This window comes from Bombina bombina, chromosome 5, assembly GCF_027579735.1.
Source record: "Bombina bombina isolate aBomBom1 chromosome 5, aBomBom1.pri, whole genome shotgun sequence".
Lineage (NCBI taxonomy): Eukaryota > Metazoa > Chordata > Amphibia > Anura > Bombinatoridae > Bombina > Bombina bombina.
Window position 1 is genome coordinate 818,382,053 of NC_069503.1, and position 21,762 is coordinate 818,403,814.

Below are 21,762 nucleotides of genomic sequence, written 5' to 3' on the forward strand. Positions count from 1 at the left end.
TGCAGACCAATTTGATGCAGTTTGCAACATGTGGCCTGAGCACTGACAGGCTGACCCCCACCCCTTCAACCTCTGCAGCAATGCTGGCAGCACTCATACGTCTATTTCCCAAAGATAACTTCTGGATATGACGCTGAGCATGTGCACTCAACTTCTTTGGTAGACCATGGCGAGGCCTGTTCTGAGTGGAACCTGTCCTGTGAAACTGCTGTATGGTCTTGCCCACCTTGCTGCAGCTCAGTTTCAGAGTCTTGGCAATCTTTGTATAGCCTACACTATCTTTATATAGAGCAAAAATTCTGTTTTTCAGATCTTCAGAGATTTCTTTGCCATGAGGTACTATGTTGAACTTCCAGTGACCAGTATGAGAGTGTGAAAGTGTTAATAGCAAATTTAACACACCTGCTCCCCATTTACACCTGAGACCTTGTAATACTAATGAGTCACATGATTCTGGGGAGGAAAACACAGCTAATTGGGCCCAATTTGGACATTTCCACTTAGGAGTGTACTCATTTTTGTTGCCAACGGTTTAGACATTAATGGCTGTGTGTTGAATTATTTTGAGGGGACAGCAAATTTACACTGTTATACAGGCTGTACACTCACTACTTTACATTGTAGCAAAGTGTCATTTCTTCAGTGTTGTCACATGAAAAGATATATTAAAATATTTACTCACTTTTCTGAGATACTGTATCTCTTCAACAAAGAATACCATGAGAACTAAGCAAAATATTTTAAAATTGTATGCCCTTTATGAATTACAAAAGAAAAAAAAATGTGGTTTCATGTCCATTTAATATTTAAAATACATAAATACATAAAGAAAAATGTCAATAAATGAATACAAAAATAAAACTTGTCCTGTGACCTGAGAACCCAGCTCTGCAATAATGAGATACCACCAGAAATGTGTATTCATTTTATGTTTTAAATACTTCACCAATAGATGCTAACTGGAGTTGCTGAGATAACAAACTGTGACAGATTGATTCATTATACTACCAAGTGTTATAGTTATCTGAGTGGTACCTTATTGAAATGTTGCTGCAATCATAATGCTGTAAAAACATAGCACATTTAAAATGTGAGAGCTTCTATGCTATTACAAGAACCTACTATAATGAGGAATGCATAAAGAAAAGGAAAATATGGGACACTGTAAATCTGGTAACAATGCAAAATCATTTGTATTATTAGCTTTTGTCTGCCGTATGTTGTATATTGATCTCTGTCTTTAAATATAATCTAAACATTATTCACAAAGCTTGTTACTTAACATGTCCAGATTCCTTAAGCAAACTAAAGCATATGACGAGAAATATAAATACAAAGGCTACATAAGTAAACATCCCATGCCATTTTTCTTTTTAATTCAGTCATGGAAGCTTTGCAAAGATGTGGTTCCAGCTGTCTTGTGTGTATGTGTACAGAGATGGTGTTCCCGTAGCCCACCCATTTCCTGTTTAATAAGAAGACTTTTCATGGCCAGGTGTTATCAGAGTTGGAAGCCAATGTTTTCACAAGCTGTGGGTCGTTTTACTTTCTTTAGAAGTAACAGACACCTCATTAAATTCTTCAGAAGCTCCATCTCACTTCCTTTTAAAATGCATCCCTGAGATAATGATTGTTGATATTTTCATTGTAGCCTTGTGGGATAATTGGAAGAAGATGATGGTAATCTCAACATCAAAGGGACGTAAACTTGTACATTTTCAGTTTATGTTATATATGATTTTTTTTTACATTTTTATGATTATGATATGATATATCATATAATGATATGATTATATTTATATTCCAGTTTTTGTTTTTATGCTTATGAAGCGTCACTGTCCACCAATTAAGTGTGAGTTATGTTTATCAGCCAGTAAGCAATTAGTTTAAAGGGACAGTCTACACTTTTAATGCTTAAAAAAGATAGATAATACCTTTTACTACCCATTCCCCAGCTTTGCACAACCAACATTGCTAGATTAATATACTTTATAACATTTAAACCTCTAAATTTCTGCCTGTTTCAAAGGCTCTATAGACAGCCTATTATCAGATGTTTTTTTATTTACTTTTCACATCAGGAGACTGCTAGTTCATGTGGGCCATATAGATAATAATGCGTTAACGCCCGAGGAGTTATTTATGATTCAGCACAACACAGTACTAAATGCAACTCAATAGATAGTAAATAAATAGTCATGGGATCAGGGGGCTGTCAGAAGATGCTTAGATACATGGTAATCACAGAGATAAAAATCATATTAATATAACTGTGTTGGTTATACAAAATTGGGGAATGGGTACTTTAAGGGACATAATACTCATATGCTAAATCACTTGAAACTGATGCAGCATAACTGTAAAAAGCTGACAGGAAAATATCACCTAAGCATCTCTATGTAAAAAAGGAAGATATTTTACCTCACAATCTCCTCAGCTCAGCAGAGTTAGTTCTGTGTAAAAAGTTATACTCAGCTGCAGCCTAGCTGCTGGTAAAAAAAAAAAAAAATGAAGAAATGAACAGCAGCCAATCAGCATCAACAGTGCTGAGGTCATGAACTCTTTTTCTGTGATCTCATGAGATTTCACTTAACTCTCATGAGATTCCTTACACTGAATAGGGAAATAAGATGAGTGTGCACGAAAACTCGCTCCTTCCGCTGTCCCTGGACAGCGATACTGATTTGTTGCTTAGAAGTCTTTTACAATGGGATGTGGCTACTGAGAAACTTTTTTTTTTTATTTTAAATTTCTTGTATTGAGATAATAAGTACCATACAGAGAATGAAAAACAGTTATTCCATGTTGTGATTCATTAAACAGTGACTGTTTCGGTTATAACCATATTAGATGTAAATCCAGGTGAACAGTCGCTCCTCGTTTAATAGAAGTGCAAAGGTCTGTTCAAAAACATGAGTAAGTAAATTAGAATTCAGTACTGATGAAGGCACTTGTCAGGTAGGATGGGGCCTCACCATCTCCTTCTTCTGAAGAGGGCCCATTCACATATTCATATTCAAACAAATCAGCACCTGGTCAGACTAAGCAATGCTGTCATTGCTGTCATCGCTGCCGGGCGTGAACTGGTAGAGGAGTGGGGTGGAGGGAAGTATGGATAGGGGAAAGTGCATGTCAGGCATGTGGTAGGGAGGGTATACATTTTGTGGAAAGAGTTAATACCCTATCGGCTCTTTTGATCTGTCTAAGTGGTTTTAGAGGCATTCCATCTCATAAGCATCATTTCATGTGTTGTTTTCTTCCCTATCTTAAAGTAATGGTATCTCTCAAGTGATAATAGCACGTTCACTTGGTCCATCCATATTTTCAAGGTGGGTATGTTTTGTGTATTCCATCTTTGTGGAATTAAACTTATTGCGCTGCTTCGCATTATGTATAGTAGAGATGTTTTAGCGTTGTCTTTGAGATTTTGTAGGTCAAGTAGGAATATGATACGTGGATCCTGTGGGATTTGTGAAGAGAGTGTTTTGTTCATGTGTGTGAAGACCTGGGTCCAGAAGGTGTCTAGTCTGGAGCATGTCCACCATATATGTAGAAGGTCGGCAGTTTCCTCACAGCCTCACCAACACTTATTGCTAGTGTGTTTGTATATTTTGTGTATTCTTTGTGGTGTGAGGTACCATCTGGCTAAGAACTTATAGTTCATTTCTAGAATTTTTGCAGAGACAGAGGAACTTTTATGGTGCCTGAAAGCTTTCCTCCAATCTTTCTCATCAGTTTCAATACCCAAATCTCTACACCATTTATGGCAGTATGCGGGAAGGTAATCTGGACCTGTGTTTGACAGGATTCTATATATAGAGGAAATTGTGTTGCGAGGAGTGAAGGGGAGTGCGCATATGGATTCAAACTCTGTGAGAGGCCTGGTGAGATTGTTTTTTGTTTATGGGAGCTAAAATAATGGGTTAACTGTGTGTAGGAGTACCAGGAAGAGGGGAACCAAGGTTCCTTTTCACTTAGCTCCTGCCTTGAGTTTAGTTTTAGTTCTTTAGTAATATTTTTCCAGGTGTGTAGAGGTATTTTAGGTTCATAAAGCGGCGTGTGTTGAATGGGGGGTAGGAAAGGCGTCTCCGGATTATTGAATAGTGGGTATAGTGGAGACGGTTTAGATGTAACATGGGTACTAGTTGCCAATAATTTGTCCCATTGTGTAAAAAATTCTAGGAGGAGAGGGTAACTATTTATCACCTTAGGTCTGTCAGCGACTTGGAGCCAGCACAGCCAGCCTGCATTTGGACTTTTAAGTAGTTCTCTGTCCAGTTGTATCCATTGTTTGTGGTTGGAATTGTGGCACCAGTCTGTGAGTCTTTGTAATAATGTGGTAAGTCTGTATTTCTCTAGGTTTAGTACGCCCAGTCCTCCCCTATCTCTATTCATATATAAAGTCTTTCTAGGGATTCTCGGTTTGGTGGGACCCCATATGAACTGCTCTGTGTTTCTTTGCAATTGTGCTATGTAATTTTTGGGTAAAGGGATTGGAAGGGTTTGCAATACATATAGGATCCTAGGTAGAATGTTCATTTTTACTACATGGATTCTACCTATCCACGAAAGTGGCTTATTTTTCCAACAGGAAAGGTCCCTAGTGATATCTGTTAGAAGTAGTTTATAATTTGTTGAGAATGAGGCCTGTGTGTCTGCGGTCAAAAAAATACCTAAGTATTTTAGTTGAGAAGTCTGAACCCGGAGGGGGCATGTTTTTTTCAGTGCTTCGATGGCGAGGGCTGAAGTATTGATGTTTAATATTTCTGATTTGTTCAGATTCAGATGGAAATTAGAGTGTTGACCATAGACCCTAAACTCTTCCATCAATGGGGATAATGAGCTTTCTAGTTCTGTAATGGTAAGGAGGATATCATCAGCATACATTGCCAATTTGTATTCTGAATGCATTGTATGAATACCTTTTATAAGAGAGTTTGTTTTAATTTTGTGTGCTAAAATTTCAATCGATAATGCAAATAGGATGGGTGATAATGGACATCCCTGTCAGGTGCCATTTTTAATGTGAAAGGGTTCTGATAAAATTGAGTTAACTTTAATTCTAGCCGTGGGTTCCGAGTATAAAGAATTTTTTTTGTTTATGAATACCTGGCCAATATTAAATTTAGACAGTGTGGCTCTGAGAAAATCCCAGTCCACCCTGGCAAAGGCTTTTTCCGCGTCGGAGATATTGGGATATGATTAGCTTGGGCATATGCTGCTGGTTGAGTGACCATTAAGGTGTTGTCCCTAGCCTCTCTATTGGGAATAAAACCAACTTGGTCTGTTGAAATGATTTGATTAAGGATAGGATTGAGTCTATCGGTTAGAATTTTGGTGAAAATTTTGATGTCTATATTCAGAAGGGAAATAGGTCGAAAATTTTGTGGAGCGTTCGGGGGTTTTCCCGGTTTTGGGATCACGGAAATGTGGGCTTCTAACATGGATTTTGGGAAGCCACTTCCTTCTTCTAGTGCGTTAAATGTTTTGTGAAGTCTGGGGGCTAGGATCTGGGGGAATTTTTTGTAATATTTATTGCCGAACCCGTCTGGGCCTGGGCATTTTCCGGCGGGCAAGCTATTGATGGCTGTTACTATTTCTGCAATCTCTATAGGAGAGTCTAATTTGAGGGACTGTTCCTCTGTGAGACAGGGAATGTCTATATTTGCTAGATACTGATACAATTTGCTTTTTTTAATGTCTTCAGAGTGTGGTTGGGGTTGCGTCCCGGACAAGTCATAGAGCGTTGTATAGTATTTATGGAAAATGTCTGCTATGGCTAGACTATCTTTTTTCTCCACCCCTTCTTTGTTTTTAACTGCGTGTTTATATGCTTTAAGTTGTTTCCTACGAATTGTTCTAGCCAAAAGTTTTCCCGACCTATTTCTTTGTTCAAAGTATTTTTGTTGGAGAGTGAACGTTTGTTTCTGGTATTCGTATTGCATATATTCATTAAGTTCCAACCTAGTTTCTTTTAACTCTGTCAGTAGTGAGTCATTTTGAGGGGAGCGCTTATGTGCTGTTTCCAATGTGCGTATTTTGTCTATTAGGCATTCATGTCTGAGTCTGTGTTGTTTAGCGAGATTGGCTTTATGTTTTATAAATTCACCTCTTAGAATGCATTTATGCGCTTCCCAAATATTAAAGTAGGGTGTGTCGTTGTCATCATTATGTAGGAAATATTCTGCTAACGCTTTTTCTATTTCCTGGCTAATAATCGGGTGATTGAGGAGGGTATCATCCAGTTTCCATTGAAAGGGCGTTACTGTTTTTTCAGGCCAATTGATTACTGGATACTGGGGCATGATCTGACCATGTGATGGAGTGTATGCGAAAATTTTTAACCAGAGATAATGTGAGTGCGTCTGTTAGTATATAATCAATGCGCGAATATGAGTTATGTGGATGTGAGTAAAAAGTATAGTCAGATGTGGTGGGATGAAAGGTGTGCCAGACGTCATGTAGTGCAAGGGTGTGCAGCTGACTGTTGATATTTTTGATGTCTCTTTGTGGAATGTGTGAATAACCCGTCTGTGTATCTGCTTTAGGGTCCAGTGGTAAATTAAAGTCGCCCCCAACAATCAGCATCCCTTTTTTGTGACCAATGATGCTGTTGGACAGTTGCCGCATGAAGGTTTTTTTGTGCTCAATTCGGGAAGTATGCATTTACTATAATGAGAGGTCTATTATATAATAATCCTGTCAGGATCATTAATCTACCATCTGTGTCTTGTTCTAACTGGAGTTTTTGGAAAGGTATACCTTTTCTAAAGAGTATGCCTACTCCATTTCTTTTTGTTGGACCCGAAGCAAAAAAGGCAGTAGAATATTTGTGGTGGAGCCAGCGTGGTTCTTTGCCTTTTTTGAAATGAGTTTCTTTAAGTAATATAATTGCACAATTTTGTTTATGTAAGTCTGTGAGTACTATGCTTCTTTTTTGCGGAGTGTTAAATCCTTTGACATTAATAGTGGTAAAGGTGATGGGTTGGGCTTTACTTGTATTAGGCATAGTAGACACCCAGGTGTGTAAGACTAGGTTAATACCAAGGAGTATCCAAATGGGGTATGTGTTATATTTAGGGGTCATACCTGACGTATTAATAGGGAAAAGAGGAGGGGAAAAGAGGGGTATAAGGTAGGTACGGGGATAGATTACCGCCCACGCCCGGCTCGACCAGCATGTAGATTTATCACACAGTGATGAGGTTAAAGTGTCAAAAGCGGTGAGTTTTACAACTCATTAAAAATGAAGAAGTAGTTATTCAACAGGCCCAATTGGGCTAGCAAGGAATAATAACAACAGTATAACAATTAAATTGCTAACAGTTGATTGCGGAGAATGAGACCTTGTGTTGCCTATTTGTTCAGTAGTATAGAAACATGTGGTCGTTTAATATGATATTTTATTGTACTTTAGTTATGTCCATTTGCTAACGTAGGGAGGAGGGGGTCTTGAATGTCACGAGGTGGGGACTGTGGCTGGTGGAAGGGGTCCGTCAGTTGGGGTGATCACGTATATCTTTGTATTCCCAGCGGGCACTGGATATTATGTCTCAGTGTAAAGCTGTATGAGTCTCATTAAAGTTTTGTAAAATGATCTAGGTTATGGTCTGAATTTATGTTATGTCTTGTGTTTTGGTTCGTATTTACAGGTTGCAAGTTTGTCAATGTTTGGCAGTCGTGTTCTATGTCCTGCAATGGTGTAGTGGTGCTAAATGAGTTGCGGTCGTATGACATAGAAAGGTGTAGACGGTGGAGCATGTGTGTCATGAGATATATGGTCATTCAGTGAAGCAACGTTCATGTCTCCTCAATTAAGTAGTAAAACACACAAAACTTAGTAGAAAAATAACTTAACATGTAAGGCATGCTAGAACATAAACAGGGTAAACATAATATGTGACACTCTACTCATCTGATCGCTGTTACATCTTGTGAGTCTCAAAGGGATGTCTCCTTTGTTCAATAAAGACAGTTCATAATGTTCTCCAAGAAGGGTTTAGTTAGGAAAAGTCACTGTGATCCATGTTGAAGTTTTGCATGTGAACATCCCAAACTCCGGATAGCATTTTCTTGCATCAATTTCTTTCCTCCGGTTCTCGGCGTGATATGTTCGCTGACCAACGCTTAGAGCTGGTCTCAGCTTAAGGTGTCTTTTCTCTTTCTGAGCTGGGGTTCTCCAGGCGATGCTGGTTGCTGGTTAGAGGTGTTAGGGTCTGTGACGGAGATACTGGATTAGGTGCTCTGTTTTGTGTGATACCCAGTGCCTTGAAGAAACTTGGAAGGTCTTGTTCTACTGAGAAACATTTGAGGTAAAATAACTTTCTTTTTTACATAGAGATGCTCAGTTGATATTTTCTAGTCAGCTTTTTACAGCTATACTGCATCACTTTCAAGTGTTTAAACATTTGGGTATTATGGCCCTTTAAGGGATTATCTATCTTTTAAAACAATACAAATTGTATTGTAGACTGTCCCTTTAATATAGACATTCATTTCATGTTTCCAAATCAAACCTAAGTGCTTACACTTACTCTTTTGACATAACAAAATAGCTTAACATGTTTAAATGGTGCTTGTGTTCTTTTATATCCAATGAAGAGACTTAAAGGATGAGTAAATACAGTAGATTTACATAATCAACAAATGCATGATAAACACTTTAAATGAGTGGTAGATGTTTTGTTGACAAATTTCAAAGTTATGTCTATTTTCATTCCTCCTATATCATGTTACAGCCATCAGCCAATCACAACTACATATAAGTATATTCTGTGAATTCTTGCACATGCTCAGTAGGAGCTGGTGACTCAAAAAGTGTAAATATAAAAAGACTGTGCACATTTTGTTAATGAAAGTAAATTGGAAAGTTGTTTAAAATTGCATCTATGTAAATCATTAAAATTTAATTTTGGCTTGAGTGTCCCTTTAAAGGGATATGAAACCTAAAATGTTTCTTTCATGATAGCACATGCATTTTTAAACAACTTTCTGATTTACTTTTATAATAAATATTTCTTTGTTCTCTTGGTTTCTTTTGTTGAAAGCAGGGATTTATGCTCAGAAGTCAGATCATTCCTAGAGTACTATAAGGCAGCAGTTTGGCAAGAATGTTATCCATTTGCAAGAGCACTAGATGGCAGCACTATTTCCTGCCATTTAGTGCTCCAGATGCCTACCTAGGTATCTCTTCAACACAGAATATAATGAGAACAAAGCAAATGCAATAATAGAAGTAAATTTGCTGGCATATCACTGGACCCAATTGAAAATGAGAGCAATCTCAATGTATTTTTTCCTGGTAAAACATTTTATAAATAAATTAAATTGGAAACTTTTCTACAATTGTATGCTCTGTCGGAATCACAAAAGAACATTTTTGGGTTTCATATCCCTTTAAATGTTCAGTATGCGTGAAAAGTTTTAGACTTGCAATTTCCATGTAGATTTTAAAATACTAACGTACTACAAGTGAAAGGACACGATAATCTGTGCTTGTAACAGTTTGTAACATTTTGAAAAAATAAGTGCTACTGTATATGCTATAGGCAAACTGTATTGGAATATATTGCATTGTAATTGTAATAAAAAGCAAGTAAATTACATTAAATTTCTTGGTGATGCATAATAACTTGATGCATTATATTTCAATAGAGTGGGGATTATTGCAAAGTCTGAATACAAATCTCACTGGAAATAAATTGCGTTTTGAGTTTTAAAAGTAGTTAAACTACTGTGGAATGTTTAGGATTTTAATATTTTGTCTTTTTCTGCTGAAAGTTAAATATTTATGATGTTCCTAAAGAGCTGCAATATCTACAACAAGCATCGCAACTAACTGGTAGACTTCCTGTTGAAAAAGTTTACCCGTGAGTAAACGAAACGCGTTGAGGTGATTAGTGATATCCTGAAAAACTGTATACCATTGTTGGTGTAAAAGCCCACCCTCTGCCCGGCAGTTCTATCTATTATTGGGGAGATATTGATAACAGCACTCCATTAACAGACTGACAGAGAACCGGAACATCAGTGAGGCGTGATTGACATTATGGGCACATTTTAATCTTGCCTCTTGTAAGTGTGAATTTTTGTAGTCAGGGCTCTGACTGAAATAAAGCCAATACAGTGAATCGCGGTTGTCTTTTTTACTATTCCTAAAGAGCTGCATTTAAATATGTACACACTGTGCTATAGATGTTTTATAGTCTGTGCATTAACCTATCTATATTCCAGGCTGTAACAGATTAGTGAGCAAATATGATTGGCACCCAGCTGGTATGTGATGAATGATCATTAAAGGGATATGAAACTCTATTTTTTTCTTTCATGGTTCAGATACAGCATGCACTTTTAATAAACTTTCTAATTTACTTCTATTATCAATTGCCTTTGTTCCTTTGGTATCTTTTGTTGAAAAGCAGGGACATATGTTTAGGAGCCAGGCCATTTCTGGAGACACTACATGGCAGCAGTTTTTCAAGAATTTTACCCATTTGCAAGAGCACTAGATGGCAGCACTTTTTCCTGCCATGCAGTTCTCCAGATGCCTATCATTGGTATCTCCTTAAAGGGACACTGTACCCAAATTTTTTCTTTTGTGATTCAGATAGAGCATGCAATTTGAAGCAACTTTCTAATGTACTCATATTATCAAATTGTCTTCATTCTCTTGGTATGTTTATTTGAAAAGCAAGAATTTAAGTTTAGATGCCAGCCCATTTTTGGTGAACAACCTTGGTTGTCTTTGCTGATTGGGCAGCACCAATAAACAATTGCTGTCCATGGTTCTGAACCACAAATTTGCTGGCTCCTCAGCTTAGATGCCTTCTTTTTCAAATAAAGATATCAAGAGAACGAAGAAAAATTGATAATAGAAGTAAATTAGAAAGTTGCTTAAAATTGCATGCTCTATCTGAATCACAAAAGAAAAAAAATGGGTACAGTGTCCCTTTAACACAGAAAATCATGGAAAAAAATAAATTTGATAATAGAACAATTGGAAACTTTTTTTGAAAATCATATGCTATGTCTGAATCACAAAAGAAAATGTTTGGGTTTCATACCCTTTTAAAACAGTCATAAGTATGCTGTAAAATTATGTTAAATAACATATTCACTTTATATTTTCAAGAAAGGTGGTACTAGGTGTAATATATTTGCAGAACTATATATTAATTAATGAATTATTTAAAATAATAATAAAAAAAAAATGATGCTATAAAATTCAAATAACACCGACCATATACGTTCATTCTTTATTATTCTGCATTAACATTAAGAATAATATGCTTTGAATTTATTATACAAAAACAAATATACCCACAAACTTCCAATACGTGCTCTTTTCTCCCTGAGTGGTATCACAAAACCCCTTTAGGCTTTTCTTTAGCTTACTCTTCCTGTTGTTGAAGCGCACTATTTTATTGTTTTACTGAGGCTTCTGCCCTCATATTTGTCTGTCTGGTTTGTGCTCCACTTTAGGAAGCAATCACGCGGTTCAATTGCCAAAAACAGCTTTGGGATTTTGTTATCTATGTGCATGTTTCTAGAGCCCTGGAACTGCTGGTCTTGCAAATTCCTTTTATTATTTTGGTTAATGTATGTGTCCTGACCTGCTATTCCCTGATAATTTATCTCAACTGTTTATTTGTCATTTAAAACTTTATGGCAAGTAGATTCTTTTCCTTCTTGTGTAAACTCTGTGCATTGCTCCATAGATTATATTTTCTTATATACTATCTTAAATTCAGTTTAGTTTGTGTGTGCTGTTTTATTTCCCACATAGATATATAATATACTTGACCATTCAAATCTATGTCGGCAAGAATGTGAAAGACTCTCTTATCTTATCAGGTCTATTAAAATAATCTATATATTATGTCTATGCAGTGCAGACAATATTTTGTCTCCAATGCCATTTCTATCATAGATTATTGTGTCTTTTCAGATCCTTTAAAGAGCACAACACTAGAATAGTTTGCTAAGCAAGTTTGCAGTCTATTTTTTGTATAAAGAAAGGCATTTTGTATCTCTAAAATGAACACCTACATTGATAATTTTGGGAGCATAAGCAACCTCTGAAAGTTGGCATGCTTAGTCCACAGTGCATGTATTTGATCAATGGACAAATGGATGGACAGTGTATATGCACCAATCAGGTTGCAAGGCTCTCCTAGCCAATCTTGAAGGTAAAAAAAAAAACATCTCTTTTTTTAATGAAATGTTTTTTTGGAAAATAGCCCACAACAAGAAGCACTCTCCAGGACTTGTACCACTATCAATGTTTATTCCAAGTTTTTTTTCAGGGTTTTACCCCCTTTGTCTGACAGAAGGGGGTAAAACCCTGAAACATTACTTGGAATAACAAGTGATGGTGGTAGAAGACCAGTGCTTCTTGTTTTGAGCTTTCAGATGAACTTTTGAGTGGACCCTAGACAAATGCTAGGTTATCGTGTTGTGAGTGCTATGCTCAGTTTCTTATGCATACATACAAACATATATATATATATATATATATATATATATATATATATATATATATATCATCAAGTAATAAGGTCCGAGGAAGGGTGAATGCCCCAAAACGTCACAGAATGAACCTTTGCTGTGCCTTAAATCCAGAGACTTCGATTATTTGATGCCTTGTTATTAGTTTTTCTGCACCCTGGTATTTTGTTTTATTGGTGAGTGGGAGTGCGCTACCTACCAAGTTTATATGTATATATATATATATATATATATATATATATATATATATATATATATATATATATATTTATGTATAGTTACACATACACACACACACACAGAAATAAGGTGGTTAGAATAAATATAGAAATAAATGCTTTGTGTGCGCTGCTCATAAAAAATAATAACTTTGATTTTTGGTTTTAAATGATTGTAAACTACTATAAGAAATATTAGGTATAGATAGTGTATTTATGAATGTTTGGAGTCCTTTTTGTAAAAATGTTAAAAATCACTAAGCTGGTAAAATGTAACATAAACTGTATCCCTCATATTCTCAGGTTTGTTTCCTGCCATATTAAATCTTGCTAGCAATGCGGATATCACTGCGAACGCAACATGTGGGGAAAAGGGACGAGAGACTTTCTGCAAACTTGTAGAGCATGTGCCAGGAAAGCAAGTCCGTGAACAACAAACACAATGTCGTACATGTGATCAGGACAGTCCAAACCCTAAAGGTAGGTATCCTGCTTCCAAATGTGTGTGTTTATTCAGTATTTTATCATTTGCAAGCAAGAATACTATGTGGCTTATGTGTTTATTGGAGCATATTAGATATTGTTTAAGGCAAGCTTTGATATGAAACAAATTAAAAGCTAAAGCTAGATGTGTAGATAGCTTAGTTTATTATAGCTCCCACTATCCCTAACTTCTTTCTTTCTTTTCTTCATTTGTTCGTTCCTTCCTTCCTTATCTTTCTTTCCTTTCTTCCTCCCTACTCTCCTGCCTGTGTTATGACTTATTATCTAAATCCAGACTGTAAAATATTTTTTTGTTATATTTATTTATTATTATTTTTTGTTGCTATTTCTTTCCAGAACGACATCCAATTTCACATGCTATAGATGGCACAAATGACTGGTGGCAAAGTCCCAGTATTCAGAATGGAAAAGTGTATCACTGGGTCACCATAACCCTAGATTTGAAACAGGTAAAAGCACAATTATATGTTTATTTTTTATTTGAATAGATTTTACTGAAGTGTAATAAAAAATCTTCTTCCAGTGCTGAGGGCCTAATTTGTTTTTATAATTGGAATAGAAATGTTTGAAAGACATAATTCAGTTAACACTTAATAAGTAGATAAATTGCCTAATTAATGGCTGAAACTTAATGCAGCATCTAAATCTTTATTAATAAGTACGAGGTTGTGTGCAAAATATTTTGAGTACTTTTACTATGAGGTACATGCAGGTTTGATGAACACATATTGCACATACTGTATCTCTCCTTGACAGTGATGCAACCATTAAAGGGACATTGTACACTAGATTTTTCTTTGTATAAATGTTTTGTAGATGATCCATTTATATAGACCATCTGGTAGTGTATACTGTCTCTTTAAATAATGTATTGATTTCAAATGACAAGACAAAATAAGTAATGTAGCAGCATTTATATATAGTGAATGATACTGCAAGATACAGCATATGTATATGCTTATGTATCTGTCTGTTACCTTTCAAACAATTAGGTAATATTTAAAAGGATATGAAATCCAATTTTTTTTATTCAGACGGAGCATACAATATATAAAAAAAAATTTACTTTATTTTTAAAGTATTTTTTATTAAGAGCTGTCTGGAGCACTACATGGCAGGAAAGAGGGCTGCCATCTAGTGTTCTTGTTAACGTATAACATTCTTGCAAAACTACTGTTATATAGCGCTTATGTCCCTGCTTTTCAGCAAAAGATACAAAGAGAAGAAAAACATTTGATAATAGAAGTAAATTAGAAAGTTGCTTAAAATTGCATGCTCTGTAATAAAAGAAAACTGTTCATATCCCTTTGTGTGCATTATCATTCCAATACTATACAAGCATGATAAATATGCATGCACACAGCTTTATAGTTGTGAATTGTCTTCCTTAATTACTGACCACCTCAGATAATTCACCAAGCAACAGTCATTTTCTACTTACTTTATAATTTATTACATTATGTGATGCTTGATTTTTTTTTTACTGATTAGTTAATGGGTTAATACAGATACAAAGAGGCATTACACATGACAGAACAACTATTACTGCAGCATTATATTCTATTATATATTAACTGTTCTATAAGTAAGTCAGTCAGTGGAGCATAAAACAGACCTATACAGTGTTTTGCAAATTACATGGAAGAAAATATAGCTTAAGGCTAAAATAAAGAAGCCAGCTAAATATCACATTTCACCTCTCTTTGATCCACCTCTATTATACATTAATTACACACCACCTTAAACCCTAAATATCTCATGTGCAGCCTCTGTTCCAAACTAGTTATAAACGTAAATGCTGGAGTATATAGTAACTGAAGCTTTTTTCTATTCTCATTTACACTGTATTGATGCAGATGTAGATGTAGCTATATTCAAGTACACACACAGCTGCAAATTGTTATGTCTAAGAGTGGTTTAATCTTAACAAAAGATAAAAAAAAAATCATAGTTTACACACATTCACATATACAAAACTGTTACAAGGTCTACTCAGCTCCCTCTGCAATATAAACTGGTTCTACCATCCCTTTATGTAAGGATAACATTTTAGTAGAAGATTATATAGAGGAACAGAATCTGTTGTTTTGTCACATTGTACTTATCCAGATTTTTAAAACCAACTTTTTTTTTTAAAGTTGTATGAAAGACCCAATAATATACAAAATGTGTATTAAATCTATTTTCAGATATTAATGGTCTAACTAACAACTGTAATTTATTTGAAAGATGAATGTCCAATTTTAAGTATCATGCAAATACAAAAGCCAACGATAAAACTTGATGATGACCTAGTATGCTGTTACCTAGTATGTTAAATAGCAGTCAGCATGCAGAACTCGTGTTTTAAAGGGGCATTAAAGTGAAGAAACAGATGCTCTAATGTGTTAGAGCATTTTATTATTGTACTATTGCCTGAATATGTATTTAACACTTTCAAATGAGATAAACACAAAAATCATCTCTGCAATGCTGGGACCTAGCTGAATACATCTGGTGAGCTAATGACAAGAGGTATATGTGAATAACCCTAATCAGCAGCTAGCTCCCAGTAGTGCATTGCTGCTCCCGAGTCTACTTAGGTATGCTTTTCAACAAAGGAGACCAAGAGCACAAAGTAAATTTGATAATAGAAGTAAATTGAAAAGCCTCTTAAAATCGCATGCTCTATCTAAATTGTGAAAGTTTAATTTTTGAAAACTACCTACAACATAATAAGAAAACAGGTGGGAAAATACAAAGGTACTAAAAGTGCCAAAAGGTTACAAAAAAGGTTGAAATACCCATGAACATATTTAGGAATACATTAAGAATATGTTGCTGAATCATTATATAAACAAAACAAAATAAATATATTGCAAACTAATCATTCCACTATTCCATATAGAGATAACTGGCACAGATGAACAACAAGCTGTTGAATGGTAAAATAATTGCTCTTATATAGTGTAATCAGTGGTGCATTATAAATGATTCTGCAAATGTATGGATGTTGGACAGAAATAACTGCATACAGTATGTGATGCATAACTTGCAACAGATCTGCTGTAGGCAAATCACATAACATTAACAAGCTACAGTTATGTGAATAAGTTACACAGAGTGGAATGAAATGGATTTGCGTTCTTTGAGTCCCCCTCCAAGTAATATCATAATGATGTGTCTTAATGTGCGATGCTAGTTAATATTTGATCAACCCTCATGGACTGAAATGTTAATTTAATAAGTAAAACTTCAACCAAGAGTAGTTTTGAAACCTTGGGAAAAGCTACACCTCAGTGAGAGTAGGAGACATAAATTGAGTTGAAAGTCAAAGTAATTTGGTTGGTCACAAAACTTTTCTTCCCTTGTTTAACCTTAAAATATAATTCCCGTGTTAACTTATTTCATATTGAAAGTAAACACAACTGAAAAAGCACAAACTAAATTTGAGCTCGCCAGTTAGCACAGCTGAATACCTTGCGTTTATATGAGTATGTGTGTATATATATATATATATATATGTGTGTGTATTTATCTATATTCACATATAAACATATGTATACACATATATACACGTATATACATGTACATGTATACACTCACACACAATTGAGCCCTGAAAGCAATAAAAATTATTCAATATTAATATTTATTTATGTTTTACTTTGTATGCACTGTAAATAGTTTACATTCCAGTGTTCTTTACATATGGGAAAATGATCTATGTATTTTAAAATAAACATTCATATATACAGTATGTGTGTATATATATATATATATATATATATATATATATATATATATATATATATATATATATATATATATATATATATATGTTAAAAATATATATTTTACAAAATAATAGTAAAGTATAAAAATAGAAATATATATTTAAAAATAAATAGAACATTTTCTTCTATGTGAAGAACATTGGAATGTAAAATATTCATAATTACCTTCAGGTTAGTGATGTAGGTTTAACTTCTGTCAGGATAAAGCATAAGCGCTAAATGTTTTTTCTTCTTAAATGGAAAGAGTCCACAGCTGCATTCATTACTTTTGGGAAATAAGAACGTGGCCACCAGGAGGAGGCAAAGACACCCCAGCCAAAGGCTCAAATACTCCTCTTATTCCCCTCATCCCCCAGTCATTCTTTGCCTTTCGTCCTAGGAGGTTGGCAGAGAAGTGTCAGAATTTATTTTGTCTCGTATGGAGGGTAGTACTATTTGGCATAGGACAGGAGTTTTAAGTAATCCTATCAGTCTCTCAGTGAGGGCTTGGATGAAAGTTAGAGTCCAGAGATGCAGGAGAGTCTTTCTGCGAAACCATCCTGACTCATGTTAACAGCTCCTCAAGCAATCAGCGTTGTCGAACTTCGCTTCGCTGCCTGCTTTCTTCTCTCAAGTCAATGGCAGAGGCGATGCTACTATCCGTCACACTTGAAGGGCCGTGTTCCATGGCATAGATTCTGGTAAGATCTATTAATTTTACATTCTTTATGAATGTACTGTAAAACAAATGTTTTCCCGAGAGGCTAACATCTTGCGGGTCTATCTTAACATAAGGGTCTCAGTGAGTCTCCTTTAGTATCTTGGAATCAAGGGTTAATATCTCCTGGGGGGGGGTTATTGAACAGGGGGGTTTATAATCATGTTTGTTATGTGATTCAACCTGCTTATGTGTGATGTTTACTGGGCTCGTGGTTTGGAACATTTAGGCCTTTGGAAGTGATGCAACCTTTTGGTTGGGCGTGCTTTTTCTGAACTATAGGGTTCACCTTGTGGTCGGGCGTGGTTACATTCCGTCTTCCTTTTTTGCATTCCCGACTGGGCAAAGGAAAAATTCTAGTCCGCAGGGGTCTGGTCATAGGACGTGGTGAGTGCCCCAGCCATTGTGGGTGTCAGGTGCTGTTTTTATTTTACTACTTTAGTCCATATTTACATATCCTCTATCTAGTTATGGAGGACTCTGATGCTGAGACTGTTCAAATTTCAGAATCAGTTATGGAGGATTCTGATACTGAGACTATTTTAATTTCAGATTCAGATTCTGTGTCCGGTGACGAATCCGGATTGGCCTCGTTGACACATGTCAACCAGTTATCTTCCATATGCCATATGAGAGCGCCTTGTTCCTCGGGCTCAGGGAATCAAGGGACAGCTGAGCCATCTGCCTCTGGGGGTCCCGTCCTCCGAAAGGCGAGTTCCCTACCAAACCATACTTCTATACATGCAGGTAACCCAGTTTATGATTATTCCTCCATGTAGGGTGGCGTGTTACCACCGGAGGTTGCAGCACGTTTTCGCTTCCACATAATGTTGGCAACTATTCGTCTGCAGAGTCCAGACGTTTATTTGTAATTGTGCTCATGCCCTATTGTTCCGGGTCTTCCGCCTTGGCCTCTACAGTTCCCTGCGGGTGTAGCTGTCTCTGAGTGTTGTGTCTTTCGTTACAGGATTGCGCGTCTTCGCGTAATGCTCAGACATGTTTTCCAGTTGTTAAATGACGCTATCCTTATAGGATACAGGGATTTTCAGTCTGATAAGTCAAATGGTGCACCTCATTAGACATGTGGGGATGATGTAATCTCCTGATTGTTATTTTATTGAGATCTTTCCCAGTTTATGGAAGATTAGGTCTCCGTTTGGCTGGTCCTGCGGGTAGGCCTGTGTCTTCTTGGGCGTTAACCTTCAGGTTGCCTTATATTTTCTTTGTATCCGATAGGATGTTTTTTATTTTGTTATTGTCTCCTTCAGGAACCTTCTGAGATTGATACTCTTTATTGCTTCTTCGGAGGTTGTTTTGGACATGTTAGTCCTATGCTAAATATGTCTGTTTTCCTTTCTTCCCCTCTGAGGAAGGATTTATGCAGCTTGCCGGTTAGGACCCTGAGTGCAGGCTGGTCCTGTTGGGTTTGTTCTGTCTTGCGGCTGTTCAGACACGTGGTGCTGTTCTGCTCGGCTGGTTCGGTAGAAGCGCTGAGTGCTCAGGTTATCATTGTTTTGCATGTTTCAACTAAGCATTTGAGAGGACCTGTGAGTCTGTGAGGTGGGAAGGATTGTTTCAGTCCTTATAGCCTTCAGTCATAGATGACTGGGTCAGTGGAGTTTCCGCTGCATCTCTTTATCTGATGTCTGATATTATCAGAACCTAGAGTTCCTCCCCACGCGGGGAGGGTTGGAGGGCTTAGCGCCCTATTACCGCAGTTTGAGCGGTTTGGCCTTCGTTTTTAGGGCTCTCGATTTGTCCTTTTGGGCTTGATCCAACAGCTAGTATGAAAAGCTGTCCAGCTTGCGGAAGGTTTGCAGTTTGAAACCAGCTGCAGCTCTTGGCACCTTGAATGTGTGCATGTAAGCTGTTTACAGTGCAACCAGATGCAGCTCTTACTCTTTGATGAGTACAGTCTGGCTGAGTTATAAGACCTTTTGGTCTTTTTCCATTGTCTCCGGGTGAATTAGATCTCCTTTTAGGGATCTGGGTTTCCGGGTGATGGTTGATCCCTGTGGGGACATTGTTTAACTCAGGGTTACCCGGAGCTTGGAAGGCTTTGCGCCTTTTTTCTCCCTGCATTCCTCTGTTTGTATGGAGGTGATGTGGAGACTATTTCTGCTCGAAGAGTTTTTTTGACCTCAAGGTATCCCTTGATTGTTGTCCTGAGGCTTTTGTGAAGTCTAGGGGCTCTAGGGTTTTAATACGACTTCTCGCCTTGCTCCTTGGAGCGTTAGACTTTAGCTAGGGGTGGTTCCTTCCTTTGGTCAGAACCTATGAGTTCTTCTCGCTATATGGATTACTCTGGATATTGCATCCATATCCCTTGTGTCTGGCTTTTAGCCAGTTGGGGTGTTCAGTTTGGGTAATGTTTGCCTGAACTATTAGGTGCCCGGACCTGTTTTCTCCCTGAGGCTTCAGGTTGCTGAGGCTTCGCTCAGCATTTTCCTTGTGGACCCAGTTATGGGTTGTTCTGGAAACTTGTACCTCAGGGCTGGTTGGGGTGTTCCACAGTAGTGGGAACTTGGGCCATGTCCTTTGCTCCACCTACCTGACCTGGTCATGGCTGGCCAGATTTTTCTGAGTGTTTATTACTCATTGGAACCAAGCAGCCCATGTAACCTAGTGGGTAGCTTTGTGGCTTTGCAACTCAATGGTTGTTGGCTTGTATCCAGCGGCTTGCACTGGATGTCCATTTACTGATGCGCCTTAGTGTTACACTCCCTAGGTCAGCTTGCCAGTGTAACCTGTGGATTCCCTGCTCTGCAGGCGAATGGGTTGGCTGTGTCTCTGCTTGGCAAGCTACTTGTAGGGGGGTCCTTTTCAAAGACATCTGTGTTGAGGATTTACCTCTCCATTAACCGGTGGCTTCGGGCCTTGAGGACTGTTGTTGCCCTTCCAGCCACATCCCTTTTCTTTTGGGGTTGTTCTCCTTCTTATAGAGATGTAGTCCTTTTCTTGGGCTTCTCCCGGATTGGGAGGTGGAAAGTTGGGATTGTTACATCCCATCTGGAGTCTTGCTGGCTCCAAATGAGACTTATTGGGCCTTTTTGCTCTATCCTTGGGTCTAGGGCCTTGTCGTCTGTTTTAAGAGTTGGTTGCACCTATACTCTGTGAGGATGGCTGTGGCCATCCTTCCGTTCATTCCTGAACTAGTTTTGGGGTTCTTCAGTTCCCCTGTTTTGGATCCCCTGATGCTGGCTAGGTTCTGAAAGATGTTGTCTTTCCAGGATCAATAGGCTTAGTTGAGATCTATCCTGTTAGCTCAGTCTGCTAGGATATGGATTTACTTTAAACTAGCTCTCTAGTTTTATAGGTAGAGGGATTTCACTTCCTTTGACTGGGTGTAACCTCTCCTTCTCGGGGGGCCTCTTTTGAGGTTTTGTGCTCCCCTTTTGGAGACCTGTGTGTAGGTCTGGCGGCTTAGGTTGCTTAGAGCATTCACTCTGCCTGGGGGTTGCTTTTGCAGTCTGTTTCTTGCTTGGCTGCTTCTACTTCCTCACAAGTATCCTCTGTGTCATCCTGATGTGAACTCTATGTTCTCAATTCAGGGTTTTTCGCCTTGGTCTGTTACAAATTTTGTTTGTGGTTGAATTCTTTCATTTTTTATGCTCAGACGCTGTGAGGACTTTGCCTTCAGTTGCATTTGAGTGCTTGCAGGAGGTTGGAGAGAAGACTTATCCCAGGTTTCGCTTGGTATAGGCGAGGCCTCCTTTCTCTGTTTGGGCCCATTTGGGTCTTTGTGAGCTGGGCTTCCTATTGGTTTAGTGTGACCTTTCGGTTTCCTCGGTTCTCCTTTGCCTTCATTAGTGTGGGGTGAGTGGTGGGGGACCGACGGTTGGGTGACGGTGTCTCCTGGAGGACTGTTAGCTCAGTCGAGTCAATTTTGCGGTCTCTAGTTTGGCTTCAGGACTAGCTGCGGGTCAGTGTCATTGGGGCCTTTCCTTTAAGATTTTTCTCGGCTTCAGACGAAGCAGGGTTTTTTGTTGGGTAGGGGTTCAGGCCTGGTGCCCTCAGTATGGGCTGCCTATTGTACCCTCCCGTTTGGCATTCAGTGTCC

At 37.6% G+C, this 21,762-nt stretch overlaps 1 protein-coding gene across 1 annotated transcript in view; it reads left to right on the forward strand.

Moving 5' to 3' along the window:
- The window catches only part of LAMA1 (laminin subunit alpha 1), a 289,080-nt gene that overhangs the window by 36,809 nt on the left and 230,509 nt on the right, over positions 1–21,762 (forward strand). The window contains exons 2-3 of the mRNA XM_053714935.1: positions 13,029–13,205; positions 13,566–13,678. Coding sequence (XP_053570910.1) covers positions 13,029–13,205; positions 13,566–13,678 — 290 coding nt within the window. The remainder of the gene's footprint in view (positions 1–13,028; positions 13,206–13,565; positions 13,679–21,762) is intronic.